General features: G+C 36.0%; 1 protein-coding gene and 1 long non-coding RNA gene across 2 annotated transcripts; both read right to left on the reverse strand.

Annotated features, from left to right (window-relative positions):
* Window positions 1–4,758: 4,758 nt before the first annotated feature.
* On the reverse strand, window positions 4,759–11,910 carry LOC138304594 (uncharacterized). Its single transcript, XM_069244758.1, has 5 exons — window positions 11,417–11,910; window positions 10,157–10,225; window positions 8,681–8,737; window positions 5,668–5,760; window positions 4,759–5,296 (listed from the first exon to the last, which is right to left on the reverse strand). The coding sequence occupies exons 1-5, from the start codon at window positions 11,889–11,891 to the stop codon at window positions 5,076–5,078; spliced, it is 915 nt and encodes a 304-aa protein (XP_069100859.1). The 5' UTR covers window positions 11,892–11,910; the 3' UTR covers window positions 4,759–5,075.
* Window positions 11,911–13,262: 1,352 nt separating this feature from the next.
* On the reverse strand, window positions 13,263–18,517 carry LOC138336657 (uncharacterized). Its single transcript, XR_011210448.1, has 3 exons — window positions 18,429–18,517; window positions 15,500–15,622; window positions 13,263–13,321 (listed from the first exon to the last, which is right to left on the reverse strand). It is a non-coding gene; the product is annotated as an uncharacterized lncRNA (long non-coding RNA).
* Between the last annotated feature and the right edge of the window lie 696 nt (window positions 18,518–19,213).

Consider the following 19,213-nt stretch of genomic DNA (forward strand, 5'->3'; position numbering starts at 1 on the left):
TAGGTCTCTACTTGGCTTAAAGCCGTTGGATATGCATCGTGAGGTATGTGATATATATGGGAAGGGTTAAATGTCATATATGACTATTTGTAGGTGGGTTGCTCGATTTAAGTCGGGACACCAGCAGCTTAAAGATGCTGCCCACACAGGTCGCCCTGCAACAACAACAACAAAGCATAACATTGAACTAATTCGGCAAATCCTTGAAAAAGATGCAAGGTACACTGTCCGGCAGTTAGCTTAAATGACAGGCTTGTCTTTAGCACGTATTCATTGCATTTTAAAGAAACATCTTAAGCTGGGCAAGATCAATGCCAGGTGGATACCCCATTTACTAACTGACAACCAAAAGAGGTCTCGGGTTGACAAGGCCAAATCCTTATTGAAGAAATACCCAAAATACAGCAAAAAGGCTTTTGATAATTTGGTCACAGGTGATGAAACATGGGTGTATTTTTTTCGAACCCAAAAGAAAATGCTCTAATCGAATCTGGGCAAGCAAAAACGCCAGGCGCCCTAGCATTGCTTAAAGAATACGCACCGTGAGGAAGGTTTTGTATGTCATATTCTCTGATAACAAGGGTCCAATCATTCAAAACCCTGTTCCAAAAGGCAAAACTGTCACAGCGAAGTATTATAGAGACGTTGTACTTCGAAAACTTAAGAAAGTCACAAACGCCGCCGCCCACAGACAGGTTTGAAATACCTCAGGCTCTTACATGATAATGCGCCAGCACACAAGGCGCGCATTGTAACGGAGTTTTTGAAGGCAGAAAAGGTCACTGTCCTCCCCCACCCTGCATGTTCACCAGACTTGGCCCCCTGTGACTTTCTCTTGTTCCCCAAACTAAAACTTCACCTGTCTGAACAAAATATAAATCAAGAAATGCCCTTGGCTCTGCCATTTATCAGTATCTTATGAGTATACCAATTCAAGAGTACGAAAACTGTTTCCAAAAGTGGATCGATCGGTTGAAACGATGCATAAATGCAGAGGGGGAGTACTTCGAGGGACAGGGCAAAGTAAAATGATCAGAATTACTTGTATCAAATAGATATCACCAAAGTAACAATAATTTTGGAACACCCCACGTACAATGTATGAACGAATTCGCACCCTACAGGTTAATACACCAAATAAGGAAGAGACATTTCTAACCTCTCAAATGAAGATACTTGTTTTGGAAACGATTTTCATGGTTGCCACGGAATTGCCACATCCAGTATTTCTTTCACGCCTCATAGGCTAGTTGACATTGTGAGTTCCGGGCACATATCTACTTCATGTTTTTCTCGTAGACGGACATTGTTTGTTTGTTTGTTTGATTAATTAACGTCCTATTAATTAACAACCAGGTTCATGTAAAGACGGCCTCCCATGTATACGGTGTGTGCAGGTAGAGTATGAGGTGTGTTTTGGGAGACTGCGGTATATTCGTGCTGTGTCTTCTTGTATCGTGGAACTGTTGCCCTTTTTATAGTGTTATATCACTGAAGAATTTTGCCAAAGACACCAAGCAAAACACCCCACTTGGTCACATAATACTGACAACGGGCAAACCAGTCGTCCTACTCCCTGTATGATGAACCTACCACTAGACTCTGGTGTGTCTTGACCAGGGTACATAACCCAGAGCCTACATTATTTCGCGCTGTTTGTTGACGGAATTGACGGTATATTTCTTAACACTGGTCAGAATTTTGTGCACAAAATACAATACTTTCAACTATGGCCCATGAGGACCTACATATGGAAATTGAATGAGGTACTTTCTATTAAGGAGTGGTAACAAACTTCAGCTATTGAAAATGACTGCGTATCGGCCATCTTGCTGACAGATCATTTCCTAAATATACACGATGAGGACATTATGTATGAAATTTGAAACAGATCCGTTTCGTACTTTTTCAGAAAAGAATGTAACAGACGGACAAAAAGGGATTTAAATATCTGATGATGGTTGACTGAAATATGCTTATTTATTGTTAAACTGTAAATTAGCAAGTCATGATACCAATAAAGGGAGTGTTGCAATGTGCTAGGTAGTTCACCGTTAATGCTCTTGTGAGATTGCAGTTTCGTTGAAGTATCGTAAAAACATAAATCAAAAGAGTTTTTATTATTTTCAAATTTAATTTTCATATTGAAAACATATTAAAACAAACAAAAATATACTTCTTTTGTTTTTAATTTGGCACCCAATTTGAAAAAAAAATTGAACGTTAAATTGCTTCATAACTTTCACTTAAATCACTGTGCGATGACATTTATGGTTCAGTTTTTGCGGTAAATACTTTACGGTTCACTGTGATAAAATAGAAAGCAAATAGGTGTGGAATTATAACCCGTAAGGTTTTTTGTTTAATTTCAACATTAAATGAAGCTGAACATATTTTAAGCAAGAAATGCTGTAAAATTAATTTTGTAACATGACAAAAACCACACTGTTCCCTTTTGGAATCTATCAAAAATATAAAAATGATGTACAGGTATTTTCGTCTTCAAAACTTTGGGGTCGAGGTAATAGATACTGCAATACTGAGTAAAAAGGACGAGTTAACTGTGTGATATTATTATTTTCTTAAATAAAATATTGATTTTGTCAATTTTGTGAATATTATTCGATTTTAAAAAATAATATTGCCTTAGTTTGTCCTGAGCATGGCCAAAGCAGTGAAATACCAGTTAAATAACATTTTATGTTATCTTTGATTCACAATAGCTCACAAAAATAAAAAAAAATTAATATAAGAAAACAAGTTAGTCATATGATAAAAAATTGACACCTCTTCAGAGTGGATCCTTATGGATTGTGGAGTGTTTGATGTTAGCCATGAATGAGTTACAACACCTATGTTTTGTGAAACACTGATAAAACACTAACTATTAGCATTGTTTAACAATATTGCATTTGTTGTATAATAATTCAATAATTTCCATTGACATTAACACCAATGTTATCATATTAAATCTTAGAAACATTTATTTTATGGTAAATTCAGTACATTTACACACGACAGAAACAAATTTCATATTAGGTGAAAACTCTTTGAATCTTAACCAACTGTTTTTATATTGCAAGTGTGGATGTAATTTTAAAATAAATAACTGTCCGTCTTACTAAAGATTCAAAGCAATTTTTTCAGATATATCAGTTTATAATTAAAGGGGAAATCGTATATGTAACTTGGCCCTGCAGGTAGGGCGTTAGAATTGTACCTGCTGCCCCTATTGCATGATCGTAAAAGGCGACTAAATTTAGGATCTTATCTTTTCTCTTCCTAACTGACTTTATCTTTCCTAATGCCTCCCTTGGCACCGCCTCATTTTTGGCCTTGAGTTGAGCGTTCGCCCCTGTGAGGAAGGCTCTGGGTTCTGTCCCCTGGCCGAGACACACCAAAGTCTATAAAAGTGGTAGTTTCTGCTCCTGCTTAGCGCTCAGCAAAAAGGGAGTGGGACGACTGGTTCGCCCGTTGTCAGTATAATGTGACCGGGTGGGGTGTGTTGCTCGGTGTCTTCGGCGGCATGCTCCAGTGTTATAGCACTATAAAAAGGGCAAAAGTTCCACTATACAAGAAGACACTACATGAATATACCGCAGTCTCCCGAAACACGCACCTCGCACAACATACACGCAACACACCGCATACATGGGAGGCCGTCCTTACATGACCATAGCTGTTAATAGGACGTTAATTAATCAAACAAACAAACAAAATTTAATCGTATATGTAACTACATGTAATATATTTGTTGCATACGACACTAGATACAAGTCATTAAGTATACATGCAAATAGTACAATTAGGGAGTATTTACTGTACGTCAAAGGCTGACAAGTATGTATGACGTACATGTATTTAGTTACGAGCGTGGATGTACACCAAGTCTGACATAAAGAGTTTAGAATACATGTAACGTATAGGTATTAAGTATAGATGATTAAAAAAAGATAAATCTGGAATGTCTGATTTTTTAGGACATTGCGTATATTCCGTTTGTATGTTCTTAAAAAGAGATCTTCTTGCCATTTTTCTAGTGTTATTTCACCGAACAAGCACATCCCTACTTTTAGTCAAGAACTATTAGGCAATCATATAATTGTCATGAACATAAAATAATATCTTTTACTTTAAAGCGCTAAATTAAACAAAGCTAAATGCATACGCTGGAACGTTTGTGTCAAGAATTATTTGACAATCATATAAATGTCATGAACATAAAATAATATCTTTTACTTTAAAGCACTAATGAAGCAAGACACACAAGGGAACGTTTTAGTCAAGAACTACTTGGCAATCATATATATAATTGTCATGAACATAAAATAATATCTTTAAGTGCTTCTCAAGCAATGGAATACATGCAATAGACGATATATAGGATTCAACAGGAACACAGTTCAAATGTGATCACGATATCTATAAGATTGTAAGAGATAAAAAAAACTGAATAACATAGTTAGCAAGACTCAAATCTACAATATCAATTACATATCAAAATAATATCATTATACCAAGAAACTTAAATGTTCAAAGCAAATGGGATAACATTTACCCTAATAATCTCCAAAGAAAGATATATATTTTGTGAAATATGCAAATATATCTTAATATGAAATATACAGATATATCTTAATATGAAATATACAGATATATCTTAATATGAAATATACAGATATATCTTAATATGAAATATGAAAGAGTTTCAATGGAAATATAATTATCAACTTTAATAAGCAGAAATGGTAACTCTGATGCAAATGTAGAAAATTTTGAAAATCAGACATATTTTGCCAGCTACTGTTAAATAATGTTATACATTGTAATATAAAAATTGTCTCTGAATTATGATATTAAGTATTAATATATAAAAATAAGTACTGAAATTAGAAACTGTGAATACAACAATAACAATGGAAGCAATTATATATATACATGTTATGTATGTATTTATGTGTGTATGTATGTAGTTGAATAATTACAAATATGTCAGTATGTTATGACTCTGACACGCTACTTTTCTACAATAGTATAAGACTATCAGTGTTTTTTTCTCACTAAAACTATGGTCCCTAAGCATTAAAGCTTTGCTTTAAAACATATGCGACTCTGCGATTTTCACCGGTTTCCAGTCGTTGAATCAATGTGTCAAGCATATCTCTAGGGGTTCTGAAGTCTTTCTTGTCCGCCCAATTTTGTAACGATTGGTATTTCACCTCACGTACATTGCCTGGATTATTCTGCTCTGCTTCAGAGATTATGTCGTCTGCATTTATTTCACTTCCGTCAGCAACTATAAATACAGAATATCTGTAAATTAATCGCTTATGGCAACTTATCATATTAAGTAAAACTCTTAAATATTATTCTGCTTACAATATATGCCTGGAGTTGTCGTGTCATATGTGAATGTCATTAGACAAGTGTAATATAACCCAGAAGATGTATCAAAATGGCGGTCTCCGATGATGGACTTTTGGAACACATTTTGGCATTGATAGGTTGTTGTGATAAATTTAAGTTCAGTTCATGCTATTCTTTTTTAAAATAAAACCATTTAAGATCACACACACACACATATATATATATATATATAAACTGTGATATTATAGCATACAAGTTTGATATTGTCACACAAGAACATTTTTCTTAATTGAAGCATACCACAAATGGCTCTGAATATGAACTTCCATTCATTAGCTGGCAGAGCTTTTGTCAACGTGAGGATGATGTTTGGCACCATGAGATGATGTGTTCCTGAATACAAAATATTTAAAAAGGGTTTAAGTGCATTCCCACAAATCTGTCGTTGCCTCAAATACAACATTTTTTTCTCAAAACTAGTCTTCGTTTTATGTTCAGAGTTCCTAAAAGTATATCATAAACGTGTTTGAGATGGTTCGAATGCCTTCAGTTATGTTGTATTTGCATCATATAATCTATAGCCGCCATTTTCCTGACAAGGTCAAAAATGATTCGTATGCCTTTGTAAAGTCGAATCCGGCAAACGATCGCTCTTACTACGTGCTATCAACACTAGTAAACATAATGGCATGATTATTCGGTAACAGTCAGAAATATGTACCGAACCCTGTAGACTTACTAAACATAAATGTTCAATGTTTTGCATACTTTCCAAAATTTACAAACAACACAACAATATTCGAGTCAACAATAATATCTAACGTTAGGACGTATCACTACACCTAAGAAGTGATATAGAGCAAAACAAAAAAAAATCACTAGTTAAAACAGGGTCTTAAACCTTAAGCTATCGTTAACATAGGCTACAGTGTTCTTCGTCCACGGCAAACAAATCAAGATCCTTCTTCAAAAGGTGCGAGCGAGTAACAAAATACAAAATTGAGTTAGTTTAGGAATACTTGTGGCATAACTGATAAATGGATTTTTTTTTCGCAATACGAATTAGTATTTATCTTCAGCTACAAAAGTGACTTAGGGACAAAATTATTGAAAATAGTTAATTGCATCCCGAAAAAATTCCATGGCACTATGTCATATATGGAATGAAGTATTAATTGCGAATGCCCCAAATGCAAAACAAATTATTTCATACTATTTTTTGTGTTTATTAGACATATATATATTTATTACGTAATTTGTTAACACCAATCTATATGAGGAAATATAATATTTTCAGCTATTATCCCGACCGTTCAATAAAACTTTGTTAAATTGCACAGTTCGAAGTTATATCGCACGCTTCCATGGAAACGTTATTTTGGAACACCTCGCCGTTGTTGTCTAGCTTTGTAGAAAACCTCCGAGGAATCGCGCGTAACAGTGAGTTACGTTATTATGCGCTAGCTTTATAGGTCTCGGATCAAATACGTCATAGACGTTGCTCTCTGTGCTTGACAGTTGCTTTTTATCACGTAGAGGACAAGCACGACGAATGTATTGGATTAAAAGGCTGCATACAGGTCTGATAATTTAAAAAAAAAAATGGAATAAGACATAAAATGTGGAGTTACGTCATGAAGTACGTGGACTAGACGCCAATCTTCAATTTGATTTAAAGCTTTCCCGTACGTTGCGTTACGTTGCGTTGAGTGTATTTCCCTGGACCAGCCAGTATTATACGTGTAGGTATGAGAGAATATGAACAAGAGCATATTATGCCATAAAACATTTTTGTTACATAATCAATTAATCACCAGTTTTTTAGTTGAATTTTAACGAATTCCAAAATCACAGATCAAAATCTTCACCACCTTTGGCCTCATGCAATATACATTTTTTTGATTACCATCACCTCATGTTAAATATTATGAACTACAGCACAGTAACCCATCAAATATTTGTATAATGCATGATTAATCACCAATTAGTGTTAAATTGATGAATATCGTTTATGCTCTGTCGGCGGTAGAGCATTCTTTAAATGAATTAATATATATTGACTTTAAATAGTGTGTTATACATACCTTTGCGATTTGCATTATGATAACTCATGAAAAGTCATAATAACCTTAGATAACCGCCTTACAATTCTACGATATATCAAATGATATATGAACGTATGTATTCAAGGGAGAGTAAATCTAGAACTGGTCATGTAAAAATGAAACACAACCAAAGAAATGGAATTTGAGAAGTAACCCTTCAACCTTTTAGGTAACCTGACCATAGGTCATGGTGACCTATTGCGATAGTCTTTTGTCCATCGTCGTCAGTCGTGAACGCGATAACTTGAGTAATTTACGGAGTTATTGCCCTTTGTACTAATAATATTATTGGACCTTGTGAACGCGATAACTTGAGTAAATATAAACCGAACTTAATGAAACTTTGTATGTAGACTGTAGATCTCGGACGTGTTCGAAAATCAGCATGATTTGATAGTAATTTACGGAGTTATTGCCATTTGCATTAATAAATATTATTTGATATTGTGAACGCGATAACTTGATAAATATAAACCGAGCTTAATGAAACTTTGTATGTAGACTAACATTATATATACATGTATCTCGGACGAGTTCGAAAATCGGCGTGATTCGACCGTAATTTACGGAGTTATTGCCCTTTGCATTAATAATTATTATTTGACATTGTGAACGTGATAACTTGATAAATATAAACCGAGCTTAATGAAACTTTGTATGTAGACTTACATTGGAAAGATCTCTGACGAGTTCGAAAATCGGCATGATTCGACCGTAATTTACTTAGTTATTGTCCTTTGCAGTAATAATTATTATTGGACCTTGTGAACGCGATAACTTGAGTAAATATTTACCAATCTTAATGGAACTTTGTTTGTAGACTAAAATTGAAAAGATCTTGGACAAGTTCGAAAATCAGCGTGATTTGATAATCATTCATTTAAAGAGTTATTGCCCTTTGCACTAATAATTATCATTAAACTAATGTGAACGCAATAATTTTGATAAATATAAACCGAGCCTAATGAAACTTGGTGAGTAGACCAACATTGGAAAGATCTCGGACGAACTCGAAAATTAGCGTGATTTTATAATAATGCATGGAGATATTGCCCTTTGTACTAATAATTATTATTGGCCCTTGTGAACGCAATAATTTTGATAAATATGAACCGAGCTTAATGAAACTTTGTGAGTAGACTAACATTGGAAAGATCTCGGACGAATTTGAATATATTGCTGTTATTTGTATTTGTTATTATACATACCTGGATCAATTCTCTGTACGGATGCGTCCAATGATACGGTACGGTCATATATTACACCTGCAACTAATAAATGTATTTATGTTAGCCTGTCCCTGATCAGAATCCCAGCTCGGTTGCTTCTTTTTATTTACTGCAATAACAGACAACATAGTCAAATGGATGTCGTTGATAGTCATTACTCAATAATCGTATTAAAAACTGGTTATCCTACAAGTATTGTAATTGCTTCACAATTATTATTCAGCATTATAAATGAGAAGCGGCAAAGATGGGGTATGGATCTTGCCACAGATGGCATGAGCCTACTGAGCTATTGCCACCCTTCCATCAAAATGTCCTGATCGGGTTTAATAATTGGTAAAGACATCAAAATACATATAAGCAGCATTACACAAAGCGGACAAAAATCAGCTCAACACACTGAATTGAATACAAATAATAATAAGCTGTAAGCTGTAATGGTCCACTTTACCACACAAATAGTTACTAAAAATAGTTTTCTCAAAACCATATAAAAATAAAGTAGTAAACATTGTGGCAAGCTGACCAACCATATATAAACCATGTAAGATGGGATATTGTGCCATGATACAAATTCATTGATTTATTGAAGAGTGGAAAAATTACCTCAGAAAATCTCCATACAATTGTTATGTGTATAGCATTCGATTTATATTATCATTTATCTGTATTCATTAATTAGAAACTCCACGATAATCTGCATAGGTTGAAGCACCTATTCTAAAGCTGTGGTACTTGTACACATATCTAAAATATCATGCCGGACTGAAGTTTTTTGAGAACAATGTATATGGGACCGGAGACTGGAACATAAACTGGAACAAAGCACTATTTTTGTGACCATTCTGCAGTAGGTAGTAGTGCAATGTTAGTACAGGGCAATTTCTTTTGTCTTGACCTGATGGAATTTCAATAAACACTGAGTGCTGATAACTAAACTTATAACTTGATTTTTTTACAATCACAAATTCCAATTGACTATCACTCACTTGCAAATGTTTTGTCGCTGGACCTTGGTGAGTTGTGGATTTCCCTATCCTCAAAAAGGTGTGAAATGCTAACGGCATTGGATTTAATGTCCGAATTGACCACTTTGCCAGTTGTCAAGATTATTTCATGCAACAGTTTAAGAGTGATCGACTTTCTTGAATTGGATCGACCTCTGAGGTTATGTACACCTTTTATCAGCTTCTTAATAAGGAATTCGTCAGTAGGGTCTCCCATAGTATCTACCTTGTGTACAAAACTTATTGCAGACGTAACAGAATGAATAGTAGATGGGCTTAAATTATCTGAATAAAAGCAAGTACTTTGTAAATAGTTAGCGATAGAAGCCTGGGTAGCAGGAAACATTATTATTTGAATAATCTGCCTCATGAAAACTAGTAAAATGACATATAACTCGTTTGTACAATGCTATCGTGGACGTGAACAAGGACGTAGAAAACAGCTTACTCATTACAGAATCATCAGGTGTGCTGGAAGCGTGACTGGCAGACGAGCTACATGTACCCGGAAGGCCTCCTGCAATTTCAAACGCGACAACCTATCAGCAACATCATTTGTATAACTTAATAGCTCTGAAAAACATATTACAACATAAAGTAAAAACAAATATGCCGCCTTAACCACATGTTTTGGAAGGGTGGTTATCTTCGTGTTGCTAGAAGGATGATACATTTTCTTTAAGTCTCTTATTTCTGAAAAGCTTTGCATGTTCACTGTACGTGGAAACCACATCACATTAACAATCCCTGTTTATACAGTGCATCATAGGACGATTTTTTGTTTGTTTGATTAATTAACGTCCTGTTAACAGCTATGGTCATGTAAGGACGGCCTCCCATGCCAAAGACACCAAGCAACGAGAAATTACATACAGTATTTAAAAACAAACTATGACAACAGGAGTTGATCGATCATTCGTTTTGTTATTAGATTGTGTACTAATATGATATCAAGATTAATCACGCTATAGAGCTCCATGTATAATCTACCGTGCAAATTTAGATTGTTTTGTGTTATCCTTCCCAGTACATCAACAAACACATATGAGAACACTAACTGTCCTTTCACCTGAAGTGCAATAATAACTGATCTTTCATTCCATGTCATTTCCTGGTTACCAATATCGAAACTCAACAAAATTACAACACCAAATACTGTATATACTAACAAAATAATGATAAACAAACTAGAAATTGTTTATTTTGACCCTGCAAGTAGGGCGTTAATATTGTACCTGCTGCCCCTATTGCATACGACTAAACGGATCTAGTATTTTGCATATAGTTCTAATTTCCTGTTCAATATGATACATACAAAAAGCTACATGAGGCTACAAAATTACTTTCTATAACTCCACAAAATTGTAAGGTATATTTTACAATTTTGGCAAATTAATCCATCATTATGATTAAACTTAATTAATCAAATTGCAGTACATGTACAACCAACGTTTATCAAACGTTAGCCAAGGGAGGTAACTCGATTAAGGAATTATCACATTTATAATTAACTTTCTTCTTCCTAACGTCTCCCTAAACAACCTGTCACTCTTGGCCTTCGGATGCGAGTTAGCTCCGTGCTCAATATAGTACTGCATGTATAAAAAGGACAAGAATCAGTGAGAAAGAAGAAAACGAATCCCACATTAAAATACCATATTATCATCAAATATATTTTACATGCAATAATTAGTTAAATGATACTCACTCAAAGTCTCTTTCCCGAAAGGAAAATCAACATCGAAAAAGGCTTGGTGAATAAGTCCGCCTCTGACTTGTTTGAAGTCTATATATCCCAAACAGCTGGGTCTGTTTCCATATCTAGTCTCCACTGGAAATATAATGTGTTTGTGTAGACCTTCACGAAGGAAGGTGATGAGCATATGACTTTTGTGGAACAAAAGTGGAAGCTTCATTCCACCAGACAAACTAATTCTTATTCTTTCCCCATCTTCAATGAATATTGGAGGTGATCTGCACCTTGTCAGCTCAATAAAGCCGTAATTATTCTGACTTAGTTTTTCTATTGTCTCATCCACTTTCGTGTACTCAACACAATCGATGCGAATGCTTTCCCCTTGGTAATTGTGTCTGCTCTTCTTTGAAACAAACACCAGGATATAACAATGGAAAATCTCATCCTGTGCCATTCGTACTCGTAGCCTTCCTGTTTCTGTATCCATTTTGCTGATGACTCCAAGTTGCGCACTATGGCTGTAAATGGTAAAATACTATAATGTATACGTTATTGTAAGACATACTTCTCAAGTTGGTAAAGAAACTTTTATTAATAAAATGCACTATCAAATAAAATGTCAGTGCATGCTCGAAGTACGACTAGCTATAATAAGGTTATACTGTCAAATGTCACTAGTAACAGGGGTTCACCATATATTAACGTAACAAATGATAGCTTGACCTATTGTCACTAATTGAATAAAACATGGCATTATGTTTACAGGTAATGTAGGGCATTATGTTTACAGGTAATGTAGTATTTGTGAGAAAGTAAACTATCATATTGAAAGTTGGAATTTCATTTTGATGGTTATTCGTATACCGCATAACATGATAGGTATGAACATTTGTGGTTAGCAGTACTTAATGATGTTCCACCGCCGACAGAGCATAATTTGTTTGTTTGTTTCATTAATTAACGTCCTATTAACAACTATGGTCATGTAAGGACGGCCTCCTATGCATGCGGTGTGTGTTGCGTGTATGTTGTGCGAGGTGCGTGTTTCGGGAGACTGCGGTATATTCATGTTGTGTCTTCTTGTATAGTGGAACTGTTGTCCTTTTATAGTGATATATCACTGAAGCATGCCGCCGAAGATACCAATCAACACACCCCACCCGGTCACATTATACTGACAAAGGGCAAACCAGTCGTCCCACTCCCTGTATGCTTAGAGCTAAGCAGGAGCAGAAACTACCACTTTTATAGACTTTGTTGTGTTGGCCAGGGGACATAACCCAGAGCCTTCCAAACAGGGGCGAACGCTCAACTCAAGGCTAAAAGTGAGGAAGCATTTTGAAAGATAAAGTTAGTAAGGATGAAGAGAAAAGATAATATCCTAAATTTAGTCGCCTTTTACGATCACGCAATAGGGGCAGCAGGTACAATTCTAACGCCCAGATAACCCTTACATGTAAATCTGTAAAGGGCTTGTTTTAGCAAGAAAACATGTAAACTCCTGTCATTAGATTTAGATAGCGGTCAGTGAATACTGTTAGTGAGTAGAGAAAAAAACAAAAATGGCTGACATCGACAGGGTGTGTGTCTCATAAACGATTTTTGAAGTGTACTTATTTTTTTTTAAAATCTTCATTGAATAATTTTAACACAAATTATCTTGTTTTTCTTTAGCGGTGTAACTTCATCTTAGGCCATTTATAGAGATGTTCTGGTATTGTACCTATACAATGTTGGAGCAAACATCGTAGCATGCAAACCGCAAAGTAACGTGCGGTTTGATTGACAGCTGGCGATCCGTCAATTACAATTGTTAATAATCAACGTTTATGTTTTGTTACAGGACTTTTATTCAAAACATACCTCTCATCGTCAGATTCAGATTCAAACGTATCATCAGAGTACTTGGACAAACAACTGCAAATAGATCAAATAATAAGACTCCTTAACAGTATTTCAAAAGAATTCAAAAGAAAAGTATTTCAAATAAAACTGTTCAACCATAATATGAGATATTGCACTATTCGTGAAATTCAGGAAGTGTTTTGTCGGTTCTACGTATTGATGAAACACTCTACTGTTCCTGAGCCTAAATTACTGCGATTGGACCCGGTGTTATGTATAGCATATGAAGTGCATGTGTGTTAAACTGTGCCTATAGAAGCGTGTAAGTTTTAGGATATAAAACAATTATCATATGTAAGTTGCATAACGCTTGGCTTCTGTTTTCAACGGTGAAATCTAAAGTATCAGACACAACTTCTTCGGGTAGACTGTTCTACAGTTTCACCGTTCTTATTATGAAATTGTTACTACTTAATTGTGTTCTGGATTGCTGTGGGAAGATCGTTTTTGTATTTCCTCTGCTACTATGTCTAGTTGCAACATTTCCCTATAGTTCTAAGAAAGTTTATGCCTCTTTATCATATAAGCCATTTGTTGTTTTGTAAAACTCAATCAAGTCCCCTCTTATTCTTCTATACGACAGCATTGGGAGGGAGCTTTAGAAATTTGAGTCTTTCTGTATATTCTTAACGGTTCATTCCCGGAAGACTGTTTGTTGCCCTACGCTGCACCGTTTCTAGTTTGTCGATATCCTTGATTTTGTAAGGAGCCCACTCCGAACTTGCGTATTCTAGTTGTATTCTAACTAAATTTTTGTACTGCGGGATGACTGATTTTTATCCATGTAATTAATGTTCTTTGTAATATACCAAATATTTATGTTTTTTTTTTCTTTTCACTTATTTGTTTATCAAATTTTAGTTCTGTATCAATTACTACACCGACTTCTTTCTCCTTTTTCGACCGCTTCAGGTCGTTCCAAGCAGTTTGTATGATCCTGATGCTCTGGCTATTGGTCGTTGTTTCTTGCCTATGTGCATGTGTTTATACTTTTCAGGGAGCATTTGCAACAGCCAGGTAACACTCCAGGTCCCCACCGTATTTAGATCATATTGCAATGTTACTTTTTCCTCGCTCTTTGTAATATTAAAAAATCGTTGTTTCATCTGCGAACATATACATATCCGAATTCACTATTTCTGGAAGATTATTTACGAAAATCACAAAGAGTAAAGGACCAAGAACTGAACCTTGTGGAATTTCTGACGCTACATCTGTCTATTCAGAATCTATTTCTTTTATCGAAACACATTGCTTATGTCATTCTTAGCAGTTAGTTATCCACTGAACAACTTGGTTTGAAAATTTGTTTGCACGTAGCTTATTTACTAAGCGTCTATGTGGTACGGTGTCAAAGGCCATCTGATAGTCCATGTACATAGATCCATAGCCTCTGTCCATTTATCCAATACTTCTAGAAGTTGTAGTGAAGTTGACCTTCCCGATATGAAGCCGTATTGTCGTGATGAAAAAAATTGAGCGGCCATTTTCATTCATACTTAGTGTGTTATTCTTGCGCCTGTGTGTAGATGCATAAAAGGCAGCTAAGTCTTCACCTAAATTTATGCATCTTAAACACATAGCAGGAGTACAAGTATATTTTTGTATTTTGGTACATGTATAGACTAAAGCGAAATGTTGAGACTTTTTATTCAGAATTCCAAAATAAAAAAATACTCACCCTCTTCCTCCCATGTTATAAGCTGATTTCAATTTTGATAATGGGGCGGGGCGCTTTTTGTTAACCCCTCTTTTCGATATGAATACTCTTTGAGTTTGTACCTTGTATTTTTTTATTTTATTGTCTTTTGTGTTGAATATACATTAATAATTTCTCAGTCAGTCTTAATTTAGGTTGGCAATTTTCATTCATTTATATTAGCCCACCATCATCAGATTGTAGGCTAGTTAAATAGCCTTTCGCCCGTGGTCCGTACGTATTTCCGCTTGTTTGTTAATAATTTTTGTTAATGCTTTTTCTCAAAAAGTACTCTATGGATCTTTTTCAAATGTGATGTATAGGTCCCCTACGGAAAGTTCTATTTTTAGTATCCATATATAAAAAGTTAGTCATTGGGTGTCTTCGCAAAGATGATCCTTAAAACAAGTTTAATTTGTTATGCCAATAAAAACTTCTTGATATGAACAAGGAGATGCCTTATGCATTAGAACCTTATGTTTTACACTTACTTCGGATCACTCAATTCTTCATTGCTTGCTTCATCCGAATTATGCTGTATCTCTTCATTAAAGTTTTAATTAAACTGAACAGTCGTGCTGAGGTTGCGTTGTGGTTCGGCTATAACCTGCAACCTATGGTAATTGATAAAAAATGATGATAGGGTCATTATTGAAACAAGAACACGATACTAAAACGCACTCAAAAAATATGGTCATGTTGATCACCATTATAAGATAATGACCAAACATGATCTTAATCAGACGATTGTAAATGTGATTTCTTTTTCTCCTCGTCTCTTTTCCTTCGGAGCAACTACCAGTATTCGTAATTAATTCGATAATTTCAATTTTCAGATAATTATTATTGTAAAAGTGACCGCAGAATCAAAAATGAAATATATTTTAGGAAGTCCTGATCAAAATTGCAAATTTTGTCAATTTCTAGTGCGGAGGCGTAGTTCACAAGATGGAAACAATCTTTTTTCAATATTTGTGATGAATGACCGGTATATTAACTTCCACATTTAAATCAGAGGAAAATTTATGTAAGTAATGTTTGTTTTTTACAGGTTAGAAAATGGTGATTATCCCTGATGAAAATAGATAAACGGAATCTGTAAAACTCGATCTTGTGTAGTGGAATTCTTTTCCTTTTTTATAGTGATATATCAATGAAGCATACTGTCGAAGACATCAAACAACACAACCTACCCGGTCACATTATACTGACAACGGGGAACCAGTCGTCCTACTCCCTAATAAGCAGGACCAGAATCTACTACTATTATATACTATGGTATGTCCCGGCTAATGGAGAGAACCAAGAACCTACCTCACATGGTCGAACGCTCAACCGAATGCCAAAATCTGAAATGGTGTCAACGAAGACTTTCGGAAAAAGAAAGAACGTTAGGGAGATAAGATAAAAACCTAAATTCTGTCGCCTTCATGCAATAGGGGCAGCAGGTACAATTATTACGCCCTGCTTGCAAGGAAGTCTTTCGAAAATAAATTTCTTGTTAATAGAGTAAAAGCATGTTGTGAATTATCAGGGCTTGTGTTTGCCTCCTGAATAATTATTTTATGAATTGACTGAACGATGCTTTCCCCACAACAAATCTAGGACCTTCTGGAAGTTTGTCTAAGTACCACTTACTTCGTTGTTGATAGTACATTTTACCAACAAGCTAACCTTTTTACGGAACACACAGGAATTGGCTATGAGGACCTTCCAGGACAGCACAAGGCATTAGAGGGAGATACATTGACGATACCTTGGCCATTATACATAGCAATGTGATAGACGATTTCATCCTACCAGTATCTCCAATTCGACAACCATTAACCGCTAGAACACAAACTGGGTGTTATAAGAATTCTGACCCATAGAGCCAACTCCATACGCCCCACTCGTCAGGCCAAAACGTAGGAAGAAGGTCATCTGAAGAAAGTTTTCAGTGTTTCGGGCTATAATAAGTGGGCTTTGGACCTCACCAGTATCAGGACTAGGACCACTGAACGGTTACATCAGCGCCAACCAGCAAAAGGACACATTACCCTTCAATACATCGAAGGTCTTTTGGAGGCCATAAACCATAAAATCCACAAAGAGGGACTTACAGGGCACACCAAGCCCCAAAATACCATTCAGGGGTTGCTGGTAGCACACATAAAAAATGACCGGGTTTGGTGTGTTGCTTGGTGTCTTCGGCGGCATGCTTGAGTGATATAGCACTTTAAAAAGGGCAACAGGTCTACTGTACAAGAAGAAACAACACGAACATACATGTACCCAAAATTCTCACCTCGCATTTCACACACGCTACACGCTGCATATATGATTAATTAACGTCCGATGAACAGCTATGGTCATGTAAGGACGGCCTCCCATGTATGCGGTGTGTTGCGTGTATGTTGTGCGAGGTGCGTGTTTCGGGAGACTGCGGTATATTCATGTTGTGTCTTCTTGCATAGTGGAACTTTTGCCCTTTCTATAGTGCTATATCACTGAAGCATGCCGCCGAAGACACCAAGCAACACACCCCACCCGGTCACATTATACTGACAACGGGCGAACCAGTCGTCCCACTCCCTGTATGCTGAGCGCTAAGCAGGAGCAGAAACTACCACTTTTACAGACTTTGGTGTGTCTCGGCCAGGGGAAAGAACCCAGAGCCTTCCTCACAGGGGCGAACGCTCAACTCAAGGCCAAAAGTGACGCGGTGCCAAGGGAGGCATTAGGAAGGATAAAGTCAGTTAGGAAGAATAGAAAAGATAAGATCCTAAGTTCAGTCGCCTTTTACGATCATGCAATAGGGGCAGCAGGTACAATTCTAACGCCCTACAAAACCACCACCATGAGCAAGTCAGATACTATATACAAAATACCATGTCCATCAACATATGTAGGGAAGACGGAAAGACCACTCCGTAAACGGATGCTGAACATCAATGAAATTCGTCTCCGGGTGGGGCCCATACGAAAGACCACTCATTTTTCACCAGACAACATCAGAGGGTTGGACCAAGATCCACGTAGGTTCCAACGTGGTGTTAAGGAGGCCATTTACATCGCCGCCTCCAAGCCTGATCTCAACCAGGACAGAGGATGCCACACCCTGCCTGCAGCCTATGCCAGCATTGTTCAGTCACATGATTTAGGGGGAGGGGGTGTAAATCCCCTGTCATGTGACTTAACACCACTAAGCCTGTTCCCTGTCATTAGGGCTGATTCAGAAGAAACCTAATGGATAACAGGTAAAAACTACCTGTAAGTAGAAGTCTTGGTCAGTGAACCTGTTTAAACGTCGGTATATACTGACAAATATACACTTGCTAGAAAACAAACATTTTATAGTGCTATTTCACTTTGCATTTCAGCAGACCCCACCTGGTCACATTATACTGACAACAGGAAAACCAGTAATCCTATTCTTACCTGTTCGACGAAATGTCCTCTTGAATGTCCGATACGTCCTCAGTGGGGTTCTCAAAATTTGGATTAAGGTCAACTTTCGTCGACTCCCTTAAATATTGAAGATCACAACAGAACACACCAGAGCGACCGTTAACAGAAAATAAAAAAAATGTCAAAACCATGCATCTCCTGACATTTTCATAGCTATTATGAATGATAATTTTGATATTATTGACAACGTTTGCATTATGATAAGAAAAGAAGAGATGAATGAAGATATGTTATTTCAACTCTTAACCTGATTATAATTTTGTATGTGTTTACCTAAAAATTAGACAATACCCTATTATATACAGAAAAATCTATATGGAATGGGACAACCCATTATTCAACAAAACCTCAATATGTGACACTATGCTGTATTTATGTAGTACTCGTATTTAATTTGTACAAGTATTTAACTATTTGGTAGAAATCTATGATCCAATTCATTCACGTTTTCTTTTAAAGTTTGTGTTTCATGGCTTCTGTTAACTGTAAGATGCGCTAGTTTACTGTCCTGTCCAGCCAACAAGTCATCAATATAGTTTGGTACATGTGTAATAGAGAATACATAATTGGTATCTTACAATACAAGTTTTTATTTTGGTGCGAGACATAGGAAAGCCGAAATGTGTTGAAAGTTTGAAGTTGTGTTCATTGTTTTATTTATTGGAAGTTAACTGTTTCAGATATTTTATTTGCAACAGATGAAGATGTGTGTTGTAGGTACATTCTATTATCATATTAAGTATTGGTACGGTCAT

This window comes from Argopecten irradians, chromosome 12 (assembly GCF_041381155.1).
Source record: "Argopecten irradians isolate NY chromosome 12, Ai_NY, whole genome shotgun sequence".
Lineage (NCBI taxonomy): Eukaryota > Metazoa > Mollusca > Bivalvia > Pectinida > Pectinidae > Argopecten > Argopecten irradians.